Source organism: Papio anubis, chromosome 2, assembly GCF_008728515.1.
Source record: "Papio anubis isolate 15944 chromosome 2, Panubis1.0, whole genome shotgun sequence".
NCBI classification, from domain to species: Eukaryota; Metazoa; Chordata; class Mammalia; order Primates; family Cercopithecidae; genus Papio; species Papio anubis.
In genome coordinates this window covers 13,516,551-13,535,358 of record NC_044977.1, presented here as the reverse complement: position 1 = coordinate 13,535,358, position 18,808 = coordinate 13,516,551, and the positions used below count along the sequence as shown (strand labels likewise).

At 36.1% G+C, this 18,808-nt stretch overlaps 1 protein-coding gene across 2 annotated transcripts in view; it reads right to left on the bottom strand.

Moving 5' to 3' along the window:
* The window catches only part of EPHA3 (EPH receptor A3), a 358,475-nt gene that overhangs the window by 2,847 nt on the left and 336,820 nt on the right, over positions 1-18,808 (bottom strand). For both annotated transcript variants that reach the window (XM_009198517.4, XM_003893817.3), the window contains exon 16: positions 6,506-6,661. In XM_009198517.4, the coding sequence (XP_009196781.1) occupies positions 6,506-6,661 (156 nt within the window). The remainder of the gene's footprint in view (positions 1-6,505; positions 6,662-18,808) is intronic.

Below are 18,808 nucleotides of genomic sequence, written 5' to 3'. Positions count from 1 at the left end.
CTGACTGTTTCACCGTCTTGTAGAAGACTATATAGATGGTGTAGTGGTTTGAATAGTGTTTCCTCAAAATCTCTGTCAATCCCAAACCTCACAATGTGATGTTATTTGGATCGAGGGTCTTTGCAGATGTGCAAAGATTGCATGGATTGGGAAAATGCCATACTGGATTAGGGTGGTACATAATCCAATGATGGTTTCCTTATAAGAGAATAGGATACACAGAGAAGGCGGCGATGTACAAATGGAGGCAGAGATTGGAGTTATGTTGCCACAATTCAGAGAACACCAGGATCCACCAGAAGCTAGAAGAGACGAGGAAGAATTCACCTCTAGAGACTGGAGCAATCGTGGTACTGCCGCATCTTGATTTCAGATTTCTGCCACGAGAATTCTAAGAAAAAAAACTTCTGTTGTTTAAGCCAATAAATTTGTAGTAATTTCTTGTGGCAGCCTTAAGAAACTAATAGCGATGATCACATATTCTTTGTGGGGCTTTATCTCTTTCCCTTGAATCTGGGGACTACTTTGACTAATAGAGTATGCCAGAATTGACATTGTATCACTTTCTTCACTCCGGTCTTAGGAAACTGCCAGCCTCTACTTATTGCTTCCTTTAGTAAATTTGTATTAAGCCCACTAACTGGCAGCCATTGTTTAGGTTGCTGTTGATAAACAGAGTACAAAAAAAAAAAAAAGAATCCCAGTTCTCATGGAATTTACCTTCTTGTGGAACAAGACGGGGGCTCTAGAGCTACCATATAAAAAGTCTGACTACCTGACAGTATTGCACAGGAGAGACCACATGTAAGCACTCTGGCCTACAATCCCAGGTAAGACCAGCTCTGTAACTAACTGCACCAAGGCAGACGTCGAAATGAAAGCATCTCCAGCCCTCCGGACCAGATCAGTCCATTTGTCAGCTGTAAGCTTCTGTCAACATCAACTTCAGAGCATAAAGAATCATTCATCTGAGCTCTGCCCTAATTTATAACCCACAACACTGTGATGTCTAATAAACCTGTTGCTGTTTTAGCCTTTAAGTTTTGGGGGAGCCTGCTGTGCAGTCGTAGATAACTGGAATAATCTCATTAAAGTACACAGTTCTTTCAAAGTAGAAAAACTATGACAAAGGCATATCTCTTTTTATTAAATATATAATAATTTAAAGTCGGAAAGTAGGCATTAAAATAAAGATTATAAAAACATAAGGAATTTCATTTAGGAAAAAAGACAGCTAATGTGCAAATGGTTAATTATATATTCTTGTTTCAAGTAAACAGTTCGTATACCCATGTCTTTCAGGATTGAGGGATGCTCAAATATCCCCTTCTAATGACAGCTTCCCCAACCCTCCTATTTAATATTTTAAAACCTTTCTGTACTTGTATCTGTACTTTCTGTTTTCTTTTCTTGTTTCATTTTCTTCCAAAGCATTGATTACCATCCAGCATATTGACTTTCTGATTTATTTTCTTTATTCCCTGTCTTGTCCCACAAGAAGGTAAATTCCATGAGAACTGGGATTCTTTTTTTCCTTTTTTTTGGACTCTGTTTATCAACAGCAACCTTAACAATGGCTGCCAGTTAGTGGGCTTAATACAAATTTACTAAAGAAAGAAACATACAAAATCTATTTTTCTGGGTAAAGACGACCAGGGCATAATGTATCATTTGTCAAGGAGAGCCAGGAAAATTCAGAATGGCAAGGAAAAAAGAAAACATGTGAACACACCACACACAAACACACACACACACCGACACACACACACACACAGAGGGGTCTCCTTTATACTGACCATAAAGAAAGAAAAAATTGGGAATTCAACTACATAGAAATGGATTAATTGATTTCTTAAGAAATGGGTTCCTAGGCAATAAAGGTGTTCAAGAAGACGACAGGTAACCATTTGAAAAGAAATGTAGTTGTTATTTAAGCATCAGGGCATTAAATTAACCAAGATTCTGCTGAATTCCTACCATCTGGGCTTAGAAAGTTCCTGATGACCTGAAGGTTCCCTCCCTGCTGACTGTCAAAGGGCTGATCAATCCTCTGTGGACAGCTTGTGCCTCGCCTTAGGCCCTGTCTGATCATACTCTTCCTCAGGAAGGCTACTGGGGATGTATGGGAATGTGAGGCTTGCCACGCTTAGGGTAACTGTGGATAATGAAAGCCTTCACTTAGAGTAATGTATGCTACTTCTGTTGATCGCTGCCTTTGAGAATGTGCATTACATGATTTTGATAAACGTACCATGAATCTATCTTTAAAATAAAGAATACACATTTCTCCACTCATCCCCAAACTATAGCAAAGTCAGTTTATGAGTCTAGAGCCAGAAAACAGGACAGATACAAGTATGGGTACGCAGATGAATAGATTCTCACTCTTTCTTCTTTCTTTCAACTTCTTCCAATACCATATCATATGTTTTGTGACTAGATGATTTTTTGTCCTTTGTCTCTTCCCTTTCCCCTTCTTAAAATAATAGTCATGGAAAGTAAATATACATACACACACACACACATTTATATACATATATATACACATATATATGCACACACACATTTATATAAGTAAAAATATATATAAAATATTTATATATTCCAATGCAGTAATTGTCTGAGCTCTTTGAGAAATTTAAGCATAGTTACTGAGTACTACTTGCTATGATGTTTGGCCCTGATCTTCCTTCTGAACTGAAGCATTCATCCCCAAGTGGCTGGAAAAAAAAAATGTGATGCTGAGTTCACAGACTGATTTGGGACATTCCTCATCACTTCTTCATATATGCACCTCCTGAGTGTATTCCTCAAAAAGTGTTCTGCCAAAAACTGTTTTACATTCTGTGTCTGTGAACCCAATATAAGCAAACATATATATAGGTTTATGTATAATATATAATGTATTTTATATATGTTATATATGTATATATGTTATATAATATATAAATGTATATAATATGTAATATATATTTTAATATTATATATGTTTATATAAATATACTATCTATAAATGTTTTATATTTTTTTACTTAATGCAAATGATTATATTGGACTTTTGAAAAGAGAATTAAAGTAATTATCCATTTGGGTTATTCCTTAGCTAGGGTTTTTAAACACCCTCTAGTCTCTCTACTCTTGCCAGAATATCTTCTGTCCACTTATCTGCCATGTCCACTTCTCTGCCATGTCCAAAATAACTTGGAACTCCCAGTTGCTGCTGTCTCTATAACACTCTGTGTGCTCATTTCATTTTGACTGTCCTATTCAGAAGAGTGGTGGAAAAGTTTAAGACTAAAGAGCAGCTCCAGACGGAGACCAGAGGTTAATGTGTTATCTGGTACTTCAAAGGCAAAGGGATAGGTGATGACACTTTGAAAATGGCATCCAAGGGTGCAGGATAATGACATGTGGCAACTAATCTGCTTAATATTCATTCCACACACTTAATTCTCTCTCTAGTTTCACAGTCATAGTGCCTCTAACCTTTCCCTTTCTCTCTTCCTTTCTCACTTTAACCTTCCTAAATCCATCTTAGGTTATGAAGTAATGTCTTGAAATACGTATTTATTAAATGAAATCGCATATGTTCTGGGCTTTGTTCAAAAATTAGATAACTTGAGTAGCTTGCATGTCAATGAACTCTCTAAACTAACGAAAATAAATTAATATGAATTTGAATGTGAAATTTTATTGATCTTTTCCTATACTTTGGCAGCCTGAATAGAAATAAAAAAGAGATTCACTATTCATCTTAGGTATCTTTTTCTATTCTAGGAGAATCTCTACAGTTATTTGGTCAAGTGAATCATTTCTGAATTGAGTCTGGATGGCACAAAGAAAATAGAAACTGAAAGCAATCAAAATCAAACAATAAGCCCAAGAGCCTGAAAGAAAGCTAAAATATCTAGCTCAATATTTTACAGCATTTATGCTGAAAATGTTACCTCATTATATTTACCCAAATTATTAGTATATTAAAGATTTCTAATAAATTCGCATTTTGTAATATAAACTAAGAGCATGAGGTGCATGACACTACAAAGACTCAAGAAAAAAAGCAGCTCCTTTCAAGAAGGAGTGTTAGGGCAATAGATGTTAATGCCATATTGTCCCTGAACTGAGGAGAAAGGACAGAAGAAGGAATATTGTGGGGAGTGTGATACAGACATATCCATCCCACCTGACTCAGTGTGAAGGACAAACCTGAACAAGCTGTCTTTCAGCAAAAGTCAGCTTTTATCTTAAATGTATTTTCACAGGTTGTTCAAATAATAATAACAATTAAGTAAAAATATTCCAACCAGCCAAAAAGAATTTGACGTCCAACACAAGTAACGTCGCTAACTTGGAAGTATGACAAATGCTGTCATTCACTTTTTCAAAGCAAATAGCTTTCTTATCACATTCATAGCATATAATGGCTGACAATATTTGAATTGCAAACTAGCAGTTAATCTTATTAACAGTGTTCTGCCTTATACATTTCAATATAGTGTTTCAATATCTAAAAGTTTCGAGTGTTGATATTTTATTGAGAATAAACATTTGCATAACTTTGCCTTAGAAAATCTGTCAATGATGTGGAAATGTTCAACTTTGCGTTTGCTTTTTGCTATGCTTCTGTGCTTTATAGCAGGTGTTTTGTATATCATAACCCTAACTGTTTATATTACTAGAAAAAAGGATTTATAAAAATATTTAAATACATGACTATATCCTGAGACTGTATCTGACCAAAATACGTACCATGGAAACCCAAAGTGTACTGTCGATTGGGTCAGAAGTCTATTCAATAAACACCACATTCCACTTTGAACAGGAGTGTTGGTGCATGTTAAATAGACTAGAGTAAGTTTATTTTTTTAGAACGAGTCCTCTTCTTTAATAGTAATAAACTCTTCCTGTAAGTCTTCTGTGGCTTTATGTCCTTCTGACTGTAATGTTGCACCAAAAATTATAAACTTATTTATTTGTTTGTTGGGCACTTATATCTATTAATTACATGGCACATTCCTTTTTGGCATCTAATCTGTCATTTTTCACAGTGATGCTGAATGACTGACAGGGTGGCAATGAAAGTCTTTATATATTCTATAATATTTAAATATTTAAATATTATTGGGAGATGATAATACTTAAAGAAACTTGGGGGACTAAAGGGTTTATTTAATTTAACAAAGATCAAAGGAAGACTGACACAAAGATGAACACAGTTTCCCAATAGACCATGCAAGCTACAGCATTCTGGACAATTTTTGGTGTATCTATCCAGTACACACCTCTTTCTTTGGGACAGTACTCTATCTTATCTTCAGGAAAGGGCCCCTACAGCCAAGTTCATACTACCTCATTCTACTGCTTGTGCAGGTAAATGACTAGATACTAGCACACATATGACTTTGGAGGTGCCAATGCACAAGAGGGACTGAGCCAGTCCTACTTTCTCTCCTGGGAACTTAGAATTAGGGGAGTTGGACCCTGGTCAGTTGAATAGCACTAGAAGGCTCTATGACCAACAGTTGAGAAGGGCAGGTTTTAGCTATGTGCATGGGAATCCAGAAAACGTCACTGTGCAGAAAAAGAAAAATTGAAGCAGTCACATTAGGAAGTGAAGTAAATTGGTTCTCCATCACAGAGAGATGAAGAATGTGACTTCCAACTCTTAATTTATCAATTCCAAAACACCCTACTTTGTGAATAAGAACCAAATTTTTAACTATTCTCTGGATTCACTTGATTCTTTATATATACCCTTTCCTTGAGTCCATGTGTTTCTCATATCAATAGATTCCTGTTACCAAAAGATTATTGTCCACAAAATATAGCATATTATACTTGATTATTACTGGCTTTTAACACATAAAACTATCAACTAATATTAATATATGATGCATATTTTCTTTCTCATCTGGCAATAAGCCTTTTGAGGAAAACTCAAAAATTCTATCTTAAACCTAATTATAACTTCATTTTCTAGCATGATATCCTTCACAGAGTAGACAATGATGAATACATGATGTTATGTTTATTTAGCAACAATGAAAACTAGTTTTAGACTTTAATACCTTTCCTTGTACACCAGATTATCCACTTGGTTCTCAATTTTCCTTATTCACAGATGTTAAGCTTTAGTAAAATAACAGAAAAATCACAAAATGCAGAAATATAATAATCATCAATCTATGTCTGCTAATGTTTTAAATTAGGGTCTTGGGTCTGCAGTGTGGTTATGGGTGTGAATCTGTTGGTTGATCTGTAGGTCATATCTGGTCTATCTAAACACACTGATCCTTGGCCCTATCTTGAGGGAGGAAGACACATCAATATGTATCAATCCAGAAGCTGTGGGCCACAAGGAGACCCAGGGCCCTGATTAGCAAATCCAGGAGATAGTACCTCAGATCTACCACTAATATTTATAACATGTCAAGCCAAGACATGAATATTCAGCAGAAAGTTCAAAAGAATCATTCATTCTTCTTAACGAATTTTTTTTCCTTACTCTGTGGAAATCTTGGCTATTGTGTCACAAGAACTGTACTCCACGCCTGTGAAGATTTCCTTGCAATGTGCTGTCCGGACACCATTAAGCCAGTCACCTGTTGTGCGGAAGGTAGTGATATCCACATTGCTTTGGTCCAGAAGAAGGTTTGATGGCCTGCAAGAAAAAAAAAAAACACCAACGGGAGACAGATCAGGAGTCAGCAGAGTTGCTGTGTGTCAAAATTTGACACTAACATCAGCAGGAACTTCCAGACTTCATATGGTGTTCCTGTTCATTTGTGGAATTTATCTGCCATGAAAGCTTCATCTGTTCAAGCTGGCAGCTTGGAGGAACGCCGTGTAATCATCTTGTCTAAGTTCTCCCCTTCTCCATCCACAAGTGCTTTTTAAATCACTGAAAATTTGCCAGTGAAAGACATAAATATATCCATACATATTTTATTATCATTTAATTGGTTTAATCACTAGCAAAAATGGTAGTAATTTAGGATACAGTTGCAGTAGGGAGGACACACTGAATTCTTTGCTGTCTGCTTTGATGATGGATTCAGTTTGAATATTTTAAATATTTCCCACTGGATGTTTGTTTGTTAGACATTGTGCAGGTGGCTGTCTAAAGAATGGCTTGAACAATCTAGGGTACACCTACAGCAGGACATAAACTCAACACAGAGTTAAATAATGGTGCATGTGATTAAAAATAAAAATAAAAAGTAATAGAAAAAAGTAGATGACTGACAAGAAAAAACATTCTTGCGTATTTGACACCAAAGGAAGTTCACACATACACACACAGAGACTCAGAGAGGGATTGTAATTGTGATTTATATTGCACAATACAATCAGCATTAAGAAAAAGGGCCAGGCGCGGTGGCTCACTCCTGTAATACCAGAACTTTAGGAGGTCGAGGCCGGCTGATCACCTGAGTTTAGGAGTTCGAGGCCAGCCTCACCAACATGGAGAAACTCCATCTCTACTAAAAATACCAAATTAACCGTGGTGGCACATGCCTGTAATCCCAGCTACTCGGGATGCTGAAGCAGGAGAATCGCTTGAACCTGGGAGGCGAAGGTTGTGGTGAGCTGAGATCGCGCCATTGCACTCCAGCCTGGGCAACAGGAGTGAAACTCCATCTCAAAAAGAAAGAGAAAAAGAAAAAGGACTTCCTTCCATGCAGGATTTTTTTTATATATAAATACAGGCTTACCCATCTATCTATGAATGCCCGCAAGACCTGGTAAATCAATGGAATGGAAGAGGCATAAAGGAAACGAAGGAGACAATGTTTGCCTCCCTGAAGAGTCAAAATAAGCAATCAGTTGGTGAAATGTCTTTGGTATGTCCCCCCCCCACCTTTTTTTTAGCTCTTAGTGGCCTCTTTAATTGTCCTTTGACTTATAAGACTGGAACCAGTCACGAGGTGAACAATTTATTGACTTATCTCTTCTTTTTTCTTAAGGAAGGGAGCTTGGGCACAAGGCAGTTATAAAAGCCTTTAGTTTTGGATGAATAATAACAACAACAGAAATAAGTTTTGAAGGCCCTTGTTTTCATATTGTATCGAACGTTCATGTGCACTCAATGTGGCAGGCATGATGCTAAGAATATTACACAGACACGAAGGACCTTAATCTTTACAGCATCTGTTAGGCACTGATGCTATCCCCTAAGACAGATAAAGAAGCTGAAACTAAATCACATTAAGTTACAAATCTGAGTTTCCTCAGGCAAAAGAGGCAGAGCTGGCATTTAGACCCACATTATTCTATTCCACAGCCCATATTCTTGACTGCTACACTGTGCCATTTAGGTAAAACTTTGTTCATATTGCATTTCCCTGTTTTTTTCTTCAACAATTTATGATTCCATCATGTGGCACATTCAATGTTTACATGCCCTGAAGTTTAGTACACAGATACTGGAACCATAAGGCCTGAGTTGAATCCCAGGTATACCACATACTATTTGTGTGACCTTGATGAGTTTCTTGTCTGTTTCTTCATCTGTAAAATGGGGATGATGGTGAGGATATCGATTTCACACCAATGAAGATTAAATGAGCATATGTAGGTAGCACTTAGAACAGTGCTGGCACATAATAAGCACTATCTGTTAGCTCTTCATTATTCTTACCTAAGGTAACACTTTTGGTGAAATGGTTAAACTTCTGAAAACTTCAAAAAGAAAATAGCAGAGTAAATATCAGTTTATATATAATGCTGGGAATGCAATGATCTTGTTAACCACAATTTTAAGTAGCTAGAAATTTAGTCATATATAATATTATGTACATAATAGTATAACAATCCTGGAAAGTAGCCATTATTAGGGGCTTCATTAGAATAGTCAATAACTTTTACAACCTGACAAACATTCCACAGCAAATGCTTGAAAACAGAAGTGCTATTCTGCTGTCTGTGATTTTTTTCGTTATTGTAATAAAATATAGTATTAATATTAAAACTGTATATATCATAGCCTAATCTTTATTGAATAATTAAGAGGGTACATTTTGACTTTTTGCCATTTTAGTTATTCAGAATCTTTCATTAAAAATCTCCAAAATTAGGAATATTAAAACTACAACTTCATATTTTTCTTATGTACTTGAAAGATTTGTCTAAGTGAAGTCCATCATTTGAAGTGCTTAAATTCAAAGTTTAGAATTTGTGGTGAGAAGATGCCAAAATAAATAATATATCGATATGCATTTATCCTTATTTTAGAAATAAATTTAGGTCTCTAAGGGGCTAATTTCAATATCTTTAGAAATAGCACGGAATAATAGCAAAATGAACAATATACATGAAATAAAACTGTATTATGTTTTACATATGAGTAGCAATCATTGATTACCATCTAGGATATGTGGTAAAAGCTCCTGTTCTAAATGAGAAAATCTGTGAAGAAAATCTGTGCCAGCTCTGCTCACACCTAAATAGGTCTTTTGATTGAGAGGTTTCTACCACTTCTGGTGATATTCTTCAACTTACTCCCTTATGCACAACAGGCCTGCTCAAGTGTAAAGTTGATGTGAGCCCAGACAATTTTAGATAGTGCCCTACACCTACATGTTATTACTTGGAACATATGAGAAGTTTGTGAATTCACTATCTGGGTTTTTACAGGGATGCATTAAATGTATTTGATAAAAATGGTCACATTTTAGTGCAGTTTTAACCCTGAGTTTCAGAAAAAAAAAATTGTAACATTGGTTCTGACTCTATTTTCATACTCTGTGGAAAATATAGATTAATAGTCCCTTCCCTGTGATGGTCATTTGTGTAGTGGAGGGCAGTTGAAAATGAAGGATTCTTCAACCTTCTGTCCATTAGACTAAACTCAACTACTTCAATCCTTTTATTTCGCAAGTTCAAATTATACATTGAAAATTGTATAATTATAAACTTTCTTTCATTGGAAAAGTTTCAGCTTCTGTATAATTTCTATATAATTTCTATTTCTATGATACAGTTTAGTTTTACTAACTCTCAGAGATTATCTAAAAAAGATTAGGCATTATTATATAAATATTACTTTTTTCCTTTAGCAATATCTGGAAAACTATAAAATATAAATATAACATTTCATATGTTACTTTCTTCTGAAACATATATGCAAGCAACTTTCTATGATTTTTTAAATTACTCATCTGAGAAAGAAAAATCGCTTATTTTTATAATTGAAAATTTTGTGTTTTTGTTGTTTACCTAAGAACTTCAGGAATTACAGATATACAATCCAGGTGTCAAAATCTACACAATATTCTTGGGTTTTTTCAGCATAGCTATCATGAGTGAAATAGCCTCTGTCACTAGCAAGCATTAGATATTACATTAGACTCATTGGATAAGTCACTGAACCACTAAAAAATGGATAAGAATAGCATTAAATCAGGTGTGAGAAGATTTTATAAGAAAAATGATGTGAAACCTAGAATGAGACGAGACATTAAACTATCTACAGGCATGCGTGTGCATGCACCACAGTTTCCCTGTCTACAGTAGCTGGAGCACAGAACCTTATGTCAAGTTTTAGTCCTATGAATAGTAATACTTTTTTATTTATGGGTTTGTGGGTATGAAGAATCAAACCCCAGGACATTTATTCAGAATATTTATGAAGTGTGCCTAATAGCAAAATGCAGAATTCTTTCTTCTCAGTTCAAAATAGTTTGTACTTTTACACTCAACCCTTTAGCCAGACTCAACAAGAGTTTAGAGAAAATTAGTATAAACAAATTGAAATAGAACAGGACGTGTGGATTAAGGATTAGTGACCCCAACTGAGTTTGTCTGCTTATGACTTGGATCAAAGTACATCCAAGACAAAAAAAAAAATGACCTAATTTTAATGCCAGTGACCTCAGAATAACCAGCCCTGCAAAGTATCATTTTTCCACTTCCAGGATTTCTCTGGGGATTTCAAATAAAAATTGGTTCCTTTCCTCCTCAGAGAGGACATCTGGAGAGTTTATCAATGGATAGGAATTTGTCTCTCACTGTGAAGAGCCTGTGATGTCTCTTCATGCGCACCAAGGGAATCTGGGCCTTTGAGCAGCTGCAGGCATTGGCGTTTTTTCAGCCCCAGCCCCAGACATTGGGTCTGAAGGGGAAATTTATAGGCTGGGTGATGTGCACCATGAGCTCACACTTTTACTAGACAAATTAGATAGGTTTCAATCCATGCAGCTGTAAACGATGTCCTACAGAGCTCCACCTGATCTTTTACAGCTTTTCATAAATCAGTACCTACTGGCTGCAGACCGCAGTCATTAAAAAGAAATCATGGAAATTACATGTTTGCTCAGGGGAAGTGAAAAATAACTTTCTTCCCTTTCTTTCTCCCTCCTTCTATTAAGATTTGTGAATTATTCTTTCATGGGTTTTCATACTGTTGCATTAGAGAGGTACACATATAGTTTCTTCCCATCAACTCCTATTTTAGCTGTAAATAGGTGCATAAAAATTAGCACCAGATACTGGGGAAAAATCTCAACAAACAACTGCCAATCCCAGGAATATCTTCGGATAATAACCTTATTTCAATGCTATCTTAGAATTCTGACTCACTAGTTATCCATTTCTGACTTAATAGACTCCTTTTGATTTGCAAAGAGATTTACTCCTCAAACATCAAAAATAATAACTAATACACATTTCTTGAATGAATAAGTACATGGCTATTACGTCTAGAAGGAGGTAATCATATTCAAGATGCGTACTGTAACATTATAATTATTTTTTATTTGCTGTGGATAGTTTCAGGAAATACATTAAATCTAAAAAGTAACTTTTTAAAGCCAAAATACTAATAATTATATCTGAATTTATTATTGTTTGAGAATAGTAATATATTTTTTCAGTACATTTTATAACTTTTTAAAAAAATTTCAAATGTTTCCCCATTGTATTTCAGGGGGAAGATCTTATATTTGTCAATTTATTTTAATGTTGATTGCTGATGACCTTGATCTTTATCACTAAAATTAAAAATCCAGATACGATAAAATGAATTTAATTTGTCATCAGTAACTAAAAATAATTTTGAATCTATACAGTTCCCAACAGGAACCTAGTACATAAATGACACGTTAAGGAGAAATAAAGTCATTGTATTTATTTTAATTATCTCTAGGCCTTAAGGACAAAAATCTTTGAAGTTATAGCCGTTACATCTGGTTTAATTCCTCCCTGTGGTAAAATTAGCTGCTTTGATTTTAAGATTAAAAAAGAGAGAGACAGAGAGATCACTTGGGTATTCGGCATATTTGTTTCCCTCTAAAAGGTTCTGCATCATATTTGTTCACTGAGGAAAGTCACCCTGTCAGTTTCAGAATTTGAGGTCAAAGTCATTTTGAGGAATAAAGGCAGATTGTTTTTTGGTTGTTAGATTTATCTTGAAGGATATGGTATTTGTCAAAACAGCAGTTATTCTCAAAAAGAATTCTATTATGTACACTTAAAGATCAGAAACTTTTTACTAATACTTGCTTATTTTATTAACTGGGAAAAATATGAGTATTGTTTATTTTTACTCCTCTCTATGCTGCAAGTTAATAAAAATAAATCCCTTCAAAGTTAGTGATCAATGCAATGAAACAATATATCTAAAAGCATTTCAATTAAATTAACTAAATATAATTGGGTATGCAGAACCTTGTTCTAAATATTATTAAATATATTGCTTAAGTCTTTGTGTCATGAATTTTGTTGCCTTCCATTTAAAACCTTGTTCTAAATATATTGAATGTATTATCTAATTTTTTTGTGTCAAGAATTTGAATTTTATCAATTTACAATAGTATAGAAGAATTCAATAGCCTGGCTAGTGGAAATTCTGTGAACTTAAGAAATTATTTCTCTATTTCATTTTACACACATATGCACACACACACACACACACACATCTCTTCAAAATTAATATGGTCAATGATAAAAATCTTGTAGTTTCAAAAATAAAAAGGGTATCTTACTACTTGAGTAGAAACTCACTCTTATTTTTCTGTTATTAGTCTTAACTTTTAATTTAGCTTCATTTATAAAAATAAGTGAATAAATTTATTTAAATCTATAAGTTATATTATAAAAATAATCTTTCACAATACGTTTTCAAAAAATAAATGTGTATTTCACTTATATGTACAAAATAATGTGTTGGAAGTTAAAGAATATTTTTTATTTTAAGACTATTTTCTATTTATTTTCATAGTGGCATTTTCTATCAAGAACATCTTTAAGCAACATTCCTTTGGACCGGGCATGGTGGCTGGTGCCTGTAATCTCAGCAATTTGAAAGGCCAAGGCAGGTGGATCACCTGAGGTCAGGAGCTCAAGACCAGCCTGGTCAACATAGTGAAACCCCGTCTCCACTAAGAATACAAACATTAGTCAGGCAAGGTGGGGAGTGCCTATAATTCCAGATACTCGGGAGGCTGAGGCAGGAAAATCGCCTGAATCTGGGAGGCGAGGGTCACACCATTGCATGCCAGCCTGGGCGACAAGAGTGAAACTGTCAAAAAAAAAAAGAAAAAAAAAACAGAAAAGAAAGAGAGAGAGATAGAAAAGAAAAAGAAAGAAAGAAAGAGAGAAAGAGAGACAGAGAGAAAGGAAAGAAAGAAAAAGAAAGAAAGAGAAGGAAAGAGAGACAGAAAGGGAGAACGAGAAGAAAGAAGAAAGTTTTTTTGATTCTTAAAGAAAGAGAGGAGAGCTCTTTTTTCATTCTTTTATGCACATCTTCTTCTTTTTTTGCCTTGTCTTTTTCATTATCCAATTTTATAATTAGGTCTCTCACAATGTCATATATATTATTCCAAAATTCAAAATAGTTATCTTAATACCTCAATGTTCCTTCTTCTTCTTCTTTTTTTTTTTTTTTAACTTTAAGTTCTGGGACACATGTGCTGAACCTTCAGGTTTGTTACACAGGTACACATATGACATGGTGGTTTGCTGCACCTATCAATCCATCATCTAGGTTTGAAGCTCCACATGCATTAGGTATTTGTCCTAATGCTATCCCTTCCCTTGCCCCTGACCATCTGATAGGCCCTGGTGTGTGATGCTCATCTCCCTGTGTCCATGTGTTCTCATTGTTCAACTACCACTTATGAGTGAGAACATGCAGTGTTTGGTTTTCTGTTCCTGTGTTAGTTTGCTGAGAACAACGGTCTCCCGCTTCATCCCTGTCCCTGCAAGGGACATGAACTCATTTTTTAAGGCTGCATAGTATTCCATGGTGTATATGTGCCACATTTTCTTTATTTATTCTATCATTGATGGGCATTTGGGTTGGTTCCAGGTTTTTGCTATTGTAAATAGTACTGCAATAAACATATGTGTGCACGCCAGTTAGAATGTCGATCATTAAAAAGTCTAGAAATAACAGATGTCAGCGAAGATGCAGAGAAATAGGAACGCTTTTACACTGTTGGTGGGAGTGCATATTAGTTCAACCACTGTGGAAGACAGTGTGGCGATTCCTCAAGGATATAGAACCAGAAATGTCATTTGACCCAGCAATCCCATTACTGGGTATATACCCAAAGGATTATAAATCCTTCTACTTTTTAACTGGAAGTCTTTTCCCTCAGTTTTTGTTTTTCCTTCCCTTTTTCAGCTTTTGATAACACAATGTGTATCCACTTTTTGGAAGCGGCTTGCACTGTGGTTTTCTGCAGTAGTCGGACCTCATCCTATCACCCTGATTGTTCCTCTTTTCTACCTACCGCTTCACATTCTTCTGTGATATAACTCGTACTGCTCTCCAAAGCTCAAAATAAAGGGAATTTTCTTTCTCTATTGGTGGAAGTCAATGTAGTGAGTTCACATTCTGAGATATTAATGAATGTTTCATATTTGTTTTCCTTCCATATTGCCATTTCCTGTCACTGACTGGCTCCACAGCCCCTTACAAGGTGCCTAAAATCTGGATTGGCTGCCACTACACCTTGTTACATACAATGGAAACAGGAGGCATACAAACATTTAAATTAGTTTCTTGACTATTTCCAAGAACGCTTATCTGCATGGCAGACCTGTTCTTCCTTCTGTTCTTCTACCACTGTCAATGAGAAGGCTGTACATTCAGAACGTGGAAGAATTATTTGATACCTTCTCTGTCACTCTGTGCATCTCAGTCACTATGTCCTATAGAATTCACTTTAATAAAACATTTTGAATTCACACACTGTCTATTTTCGCTGCTCTACCATAGCAGATCCTTTTCTCAGACTATTGAAATCCTAATTCTCTCATATAAATCCCGTCACCTCCAGCCCTTTCCAGAAGTAGCTGCCAAAGAACTATTCCCTACACACAGTGCAACATATCACTTAAGTAACTTCAATGTCTCCCCTTTCCTTATGGATAAAAGCCCAAATGTTTAGAAATGACATTTAGTCTTCCATGACCTGGTGAATCAGCTATCGCAGTGGTCCCCAACCTGTTTGGCACCAGAGGCCAGTTTCATGGAAGACAATCTTTCCACGAATGCGGGTGTGGTGGGGGATGGTTTCAGTATGAAACCATTCTGCCCCAGATCATCAGGCATTAGATTATCATAAGGAGTGTACAACCTAGACTCCTCGCGTGTGCAGTTCACAAGAGGGTTTGCACTGCTGTGAGAATCTAATGCCTCTGCTGATCTGACAGGAGGTAGAGCTCAGGCGGTAAGGCTCGCCAGCCCGCCATTCGCCTTCTGCTTTGCCACTTGGTTCCTAACAGGCCACAGCCTGGTATCAGTCCGTGGCACAGGGGCTGAGGATCCCTGATCTATCAGGCTTTTTCCCCATAATTTCCTTTTTTTATCCTATAGTCTAGCAAAACTGCATTATGCGATGTGATTTGGAAGCATCCTACCCATTTGTGTGTCTTCCCTTTTCTGTAGTGTTCCCCCAACCTATTTTCCTGTTACCTGCCTGTAGAAATTTCATCCACTATCTGAAAGTCCCCTTTACATACAAATGCCAGAAAACTCCAAATATAAAAGTAAACTCACCTCCCCTCAGGGTTCCCGAACTCTGTTTATTTTTGCTCTAATAATTACATTTTCTGAGGGGTATTATAGTTTTCTGAATATTCTTTTTTCTTCCACATTTAAGCTGTTGAGGGTGGAAGCTATGTCTGTTATCTATATAATCATCACAGGACCTAACATAGTGTCTCACAAGGTTATTGTTGAATAAACATCTGTAGCCTTGTACTGATGTACAATCAAAACTTAAAACTCTCACATCTCTTATGATTGACTCTACTTTTAGAAAAAAATTAATCAATGACTAGGAAACAAGCATAACACAAAGTTTAATATAACTTTCCTTCCATTATCATCACCCTTGCAGCATCTAAGTAATTGTTTGATCTGGCCCACCCTGACCATCAGTTTTTCCACCTTCCCCACTTCAGTGATTATATTCAAAGAGACACTCTCGGTGGAAGATTCTTTGAGAATGATACTGCTATAAATCATCAACTCTAATGAAGGCTGAAAAGTGAAATGATGCATTATAAAAAGACTTCTATTGCAGTATATGCAACAACGTTTTTAAATTCAAACAATTAGTTTCAAAAGGTACTCAGTCACCAAGAAAAAGTTAAAATTTGACCATAAAACTTACTAAATCCAGAAAGACTGAAGAAACATCATTTCTATCAGAATGATGTTGTTTTTCTTAAAGGACACTACAGGGTACATGTATAAACACAGTTCTATGCACTGATCTTAGTAACTACATCATTCAGAAACTTGAGTGCTTTGTACCAGCCACGAATTCAGTTTTGAAGTCTCCTATTATATTTTTAGGAGTGTATTTCTGGACTTGAGTTGACAGAAAGGTACACATGTACAATTTTGCTTAGGAGAACAGCTTTAGGCTTTTACCATATGATCAATATCTATAAAAAAATCTGTTCGGAGAACAGAAAAACACTGGAATTTTTTCTACAAATTGCATCTTTTGAAATGGAAATTTACTAATGATGTCAGCAAATATTTATTAGATATTTAGGAGATATTTATTGAGCACACATTATCAATCTGCACTGGCAATACAAGCGAAGCATGGTGTGTGCTCTCACAGGGCTTAGAGTTTATTGAGAAAGTGGATTTAAAAGAATTAAAATGGAGTTAAAAGAACACACGCAAACACAGAAAACAGAATTAAAATACTGATGAAGAATGAGAATATGGTGCTCTGTAAAAGAATAATGACGTTACACTTTATTTCTCTGGTGCTGCCACAGAATGAGTCAATACATACATGATGTGTAAGTTGCTTCCTTAAGGAAGAAAGGTGCAAAGGAGAATCTGAGACAAGGCAAACAGCATATGCTACAATCTTCTGAAATGCTTTTGCTTTCTGAAGGAACTAGAAGTGGCCACTGAGGTTAGAGTATTGTTTAGGTGAAGGTGGCACAAGTCGAAGGGTTAAAATGACCCCCACCTCCTCATAACTTTTGCTCCTCTTTCTACAAAGCAGCCATATAAATCAAATCATCTTACTTCTCTAGTCCAAATGCCTAATGAATTCCTCATGCATTTGAAAAATATTTCAAAGTCCTCACCATGGCCTGTGTAGCCTCAAGTGCTCTGGCTTCTGTTTACCTCCTTAGGTTCATGACAGACTCCCTTCAGTCACATTCTTCTCTGCCACTTCCTAGAACTCTCCAAACCCTTTCTCATCTCAAGACTTTTGCATTTTCTTTAATCCTGCGCCAAGAATATTCTTTTTGGTGAGGGGGAGCTTACACAGTTGGCTCACTCCCTTCCTGCAGGTCTCAAACATCAACTCCTCAGACTCTTTCCCAGCTACTCCTTATTGCCCATCACGGCCATTTACCGATTTCCCTCCTCTGGTCTGTACTTGTCTGTTGTTTACTGTGCATCTTCTATCATGTATGCTTCAGGAGGGCAGGGATCATATTTTTCCTCTTTATTTTTCTTCAGAGTCTATCCCTTGCACATAGGAGACTGGTATATAATAAAGAGGGGCAGAAAACACTATTTATTTTAAAATACACAATTAAGGTATTATTGTGTATAAGGTCATCTCATTGTATTATATAAAAATAGTTGGTGAATAAATTTTACTTGAATAAAATAAATAACGTTGGAGAAGCAAGACTTTTCAAAATTTTATTTTAAATTAATTTATACATTTTTTTCAAGAGGCAGGGTCTTGCTTTGTCACCCAGGCTGAGTGCAGTGTTGCTATCATTGCTCACTGTAACCTCAAACTACTGGGCTTAGGCAATCCTTCTGCCACAGCCTCCTGAGTAGCTAGGACCATTGGCAAACACCACTATGCCCGGCCCATTTAAAAAAAAATTTGTAGAGATGGGGGTCTTGCACCCAGTCTGGAGACCAGTCTGGTGTTGGAGACACCCAGACTGGTCTCCAACTCCTAGCCACAAGTTGTCCTCTAGCCTCAGTCTCCTGTGTAGCTAGTGTGGCAGTTTCGAGCCACTCCACTCAGCCAGCAGGGCTTTTTAAACAATCAAAAGGAGACTAGAATTTTTCATAAATGTAACATGAATTCAACATTGATTATAAACAAGTGGCTAAAACTATATCATATATGTTTTGATAAGAAGATTCTGGAGGCTGTGCAAAAAAATGTTTGGAGTTCGACAGCAATCAAAGCAGGGGACAAGTTAGGAGCCTATTGCAGTGGTCCAGGTCAGAAGATGAAACAGCCATGAGGAAAACGTTTTCAGTGAAAAGGGGTAGAGATAGATCTCATTGATCCAGATGATCACAGTGTGGAGGGCAAGAAAGAGGTCCCAAGAGTTGCTCCAATTC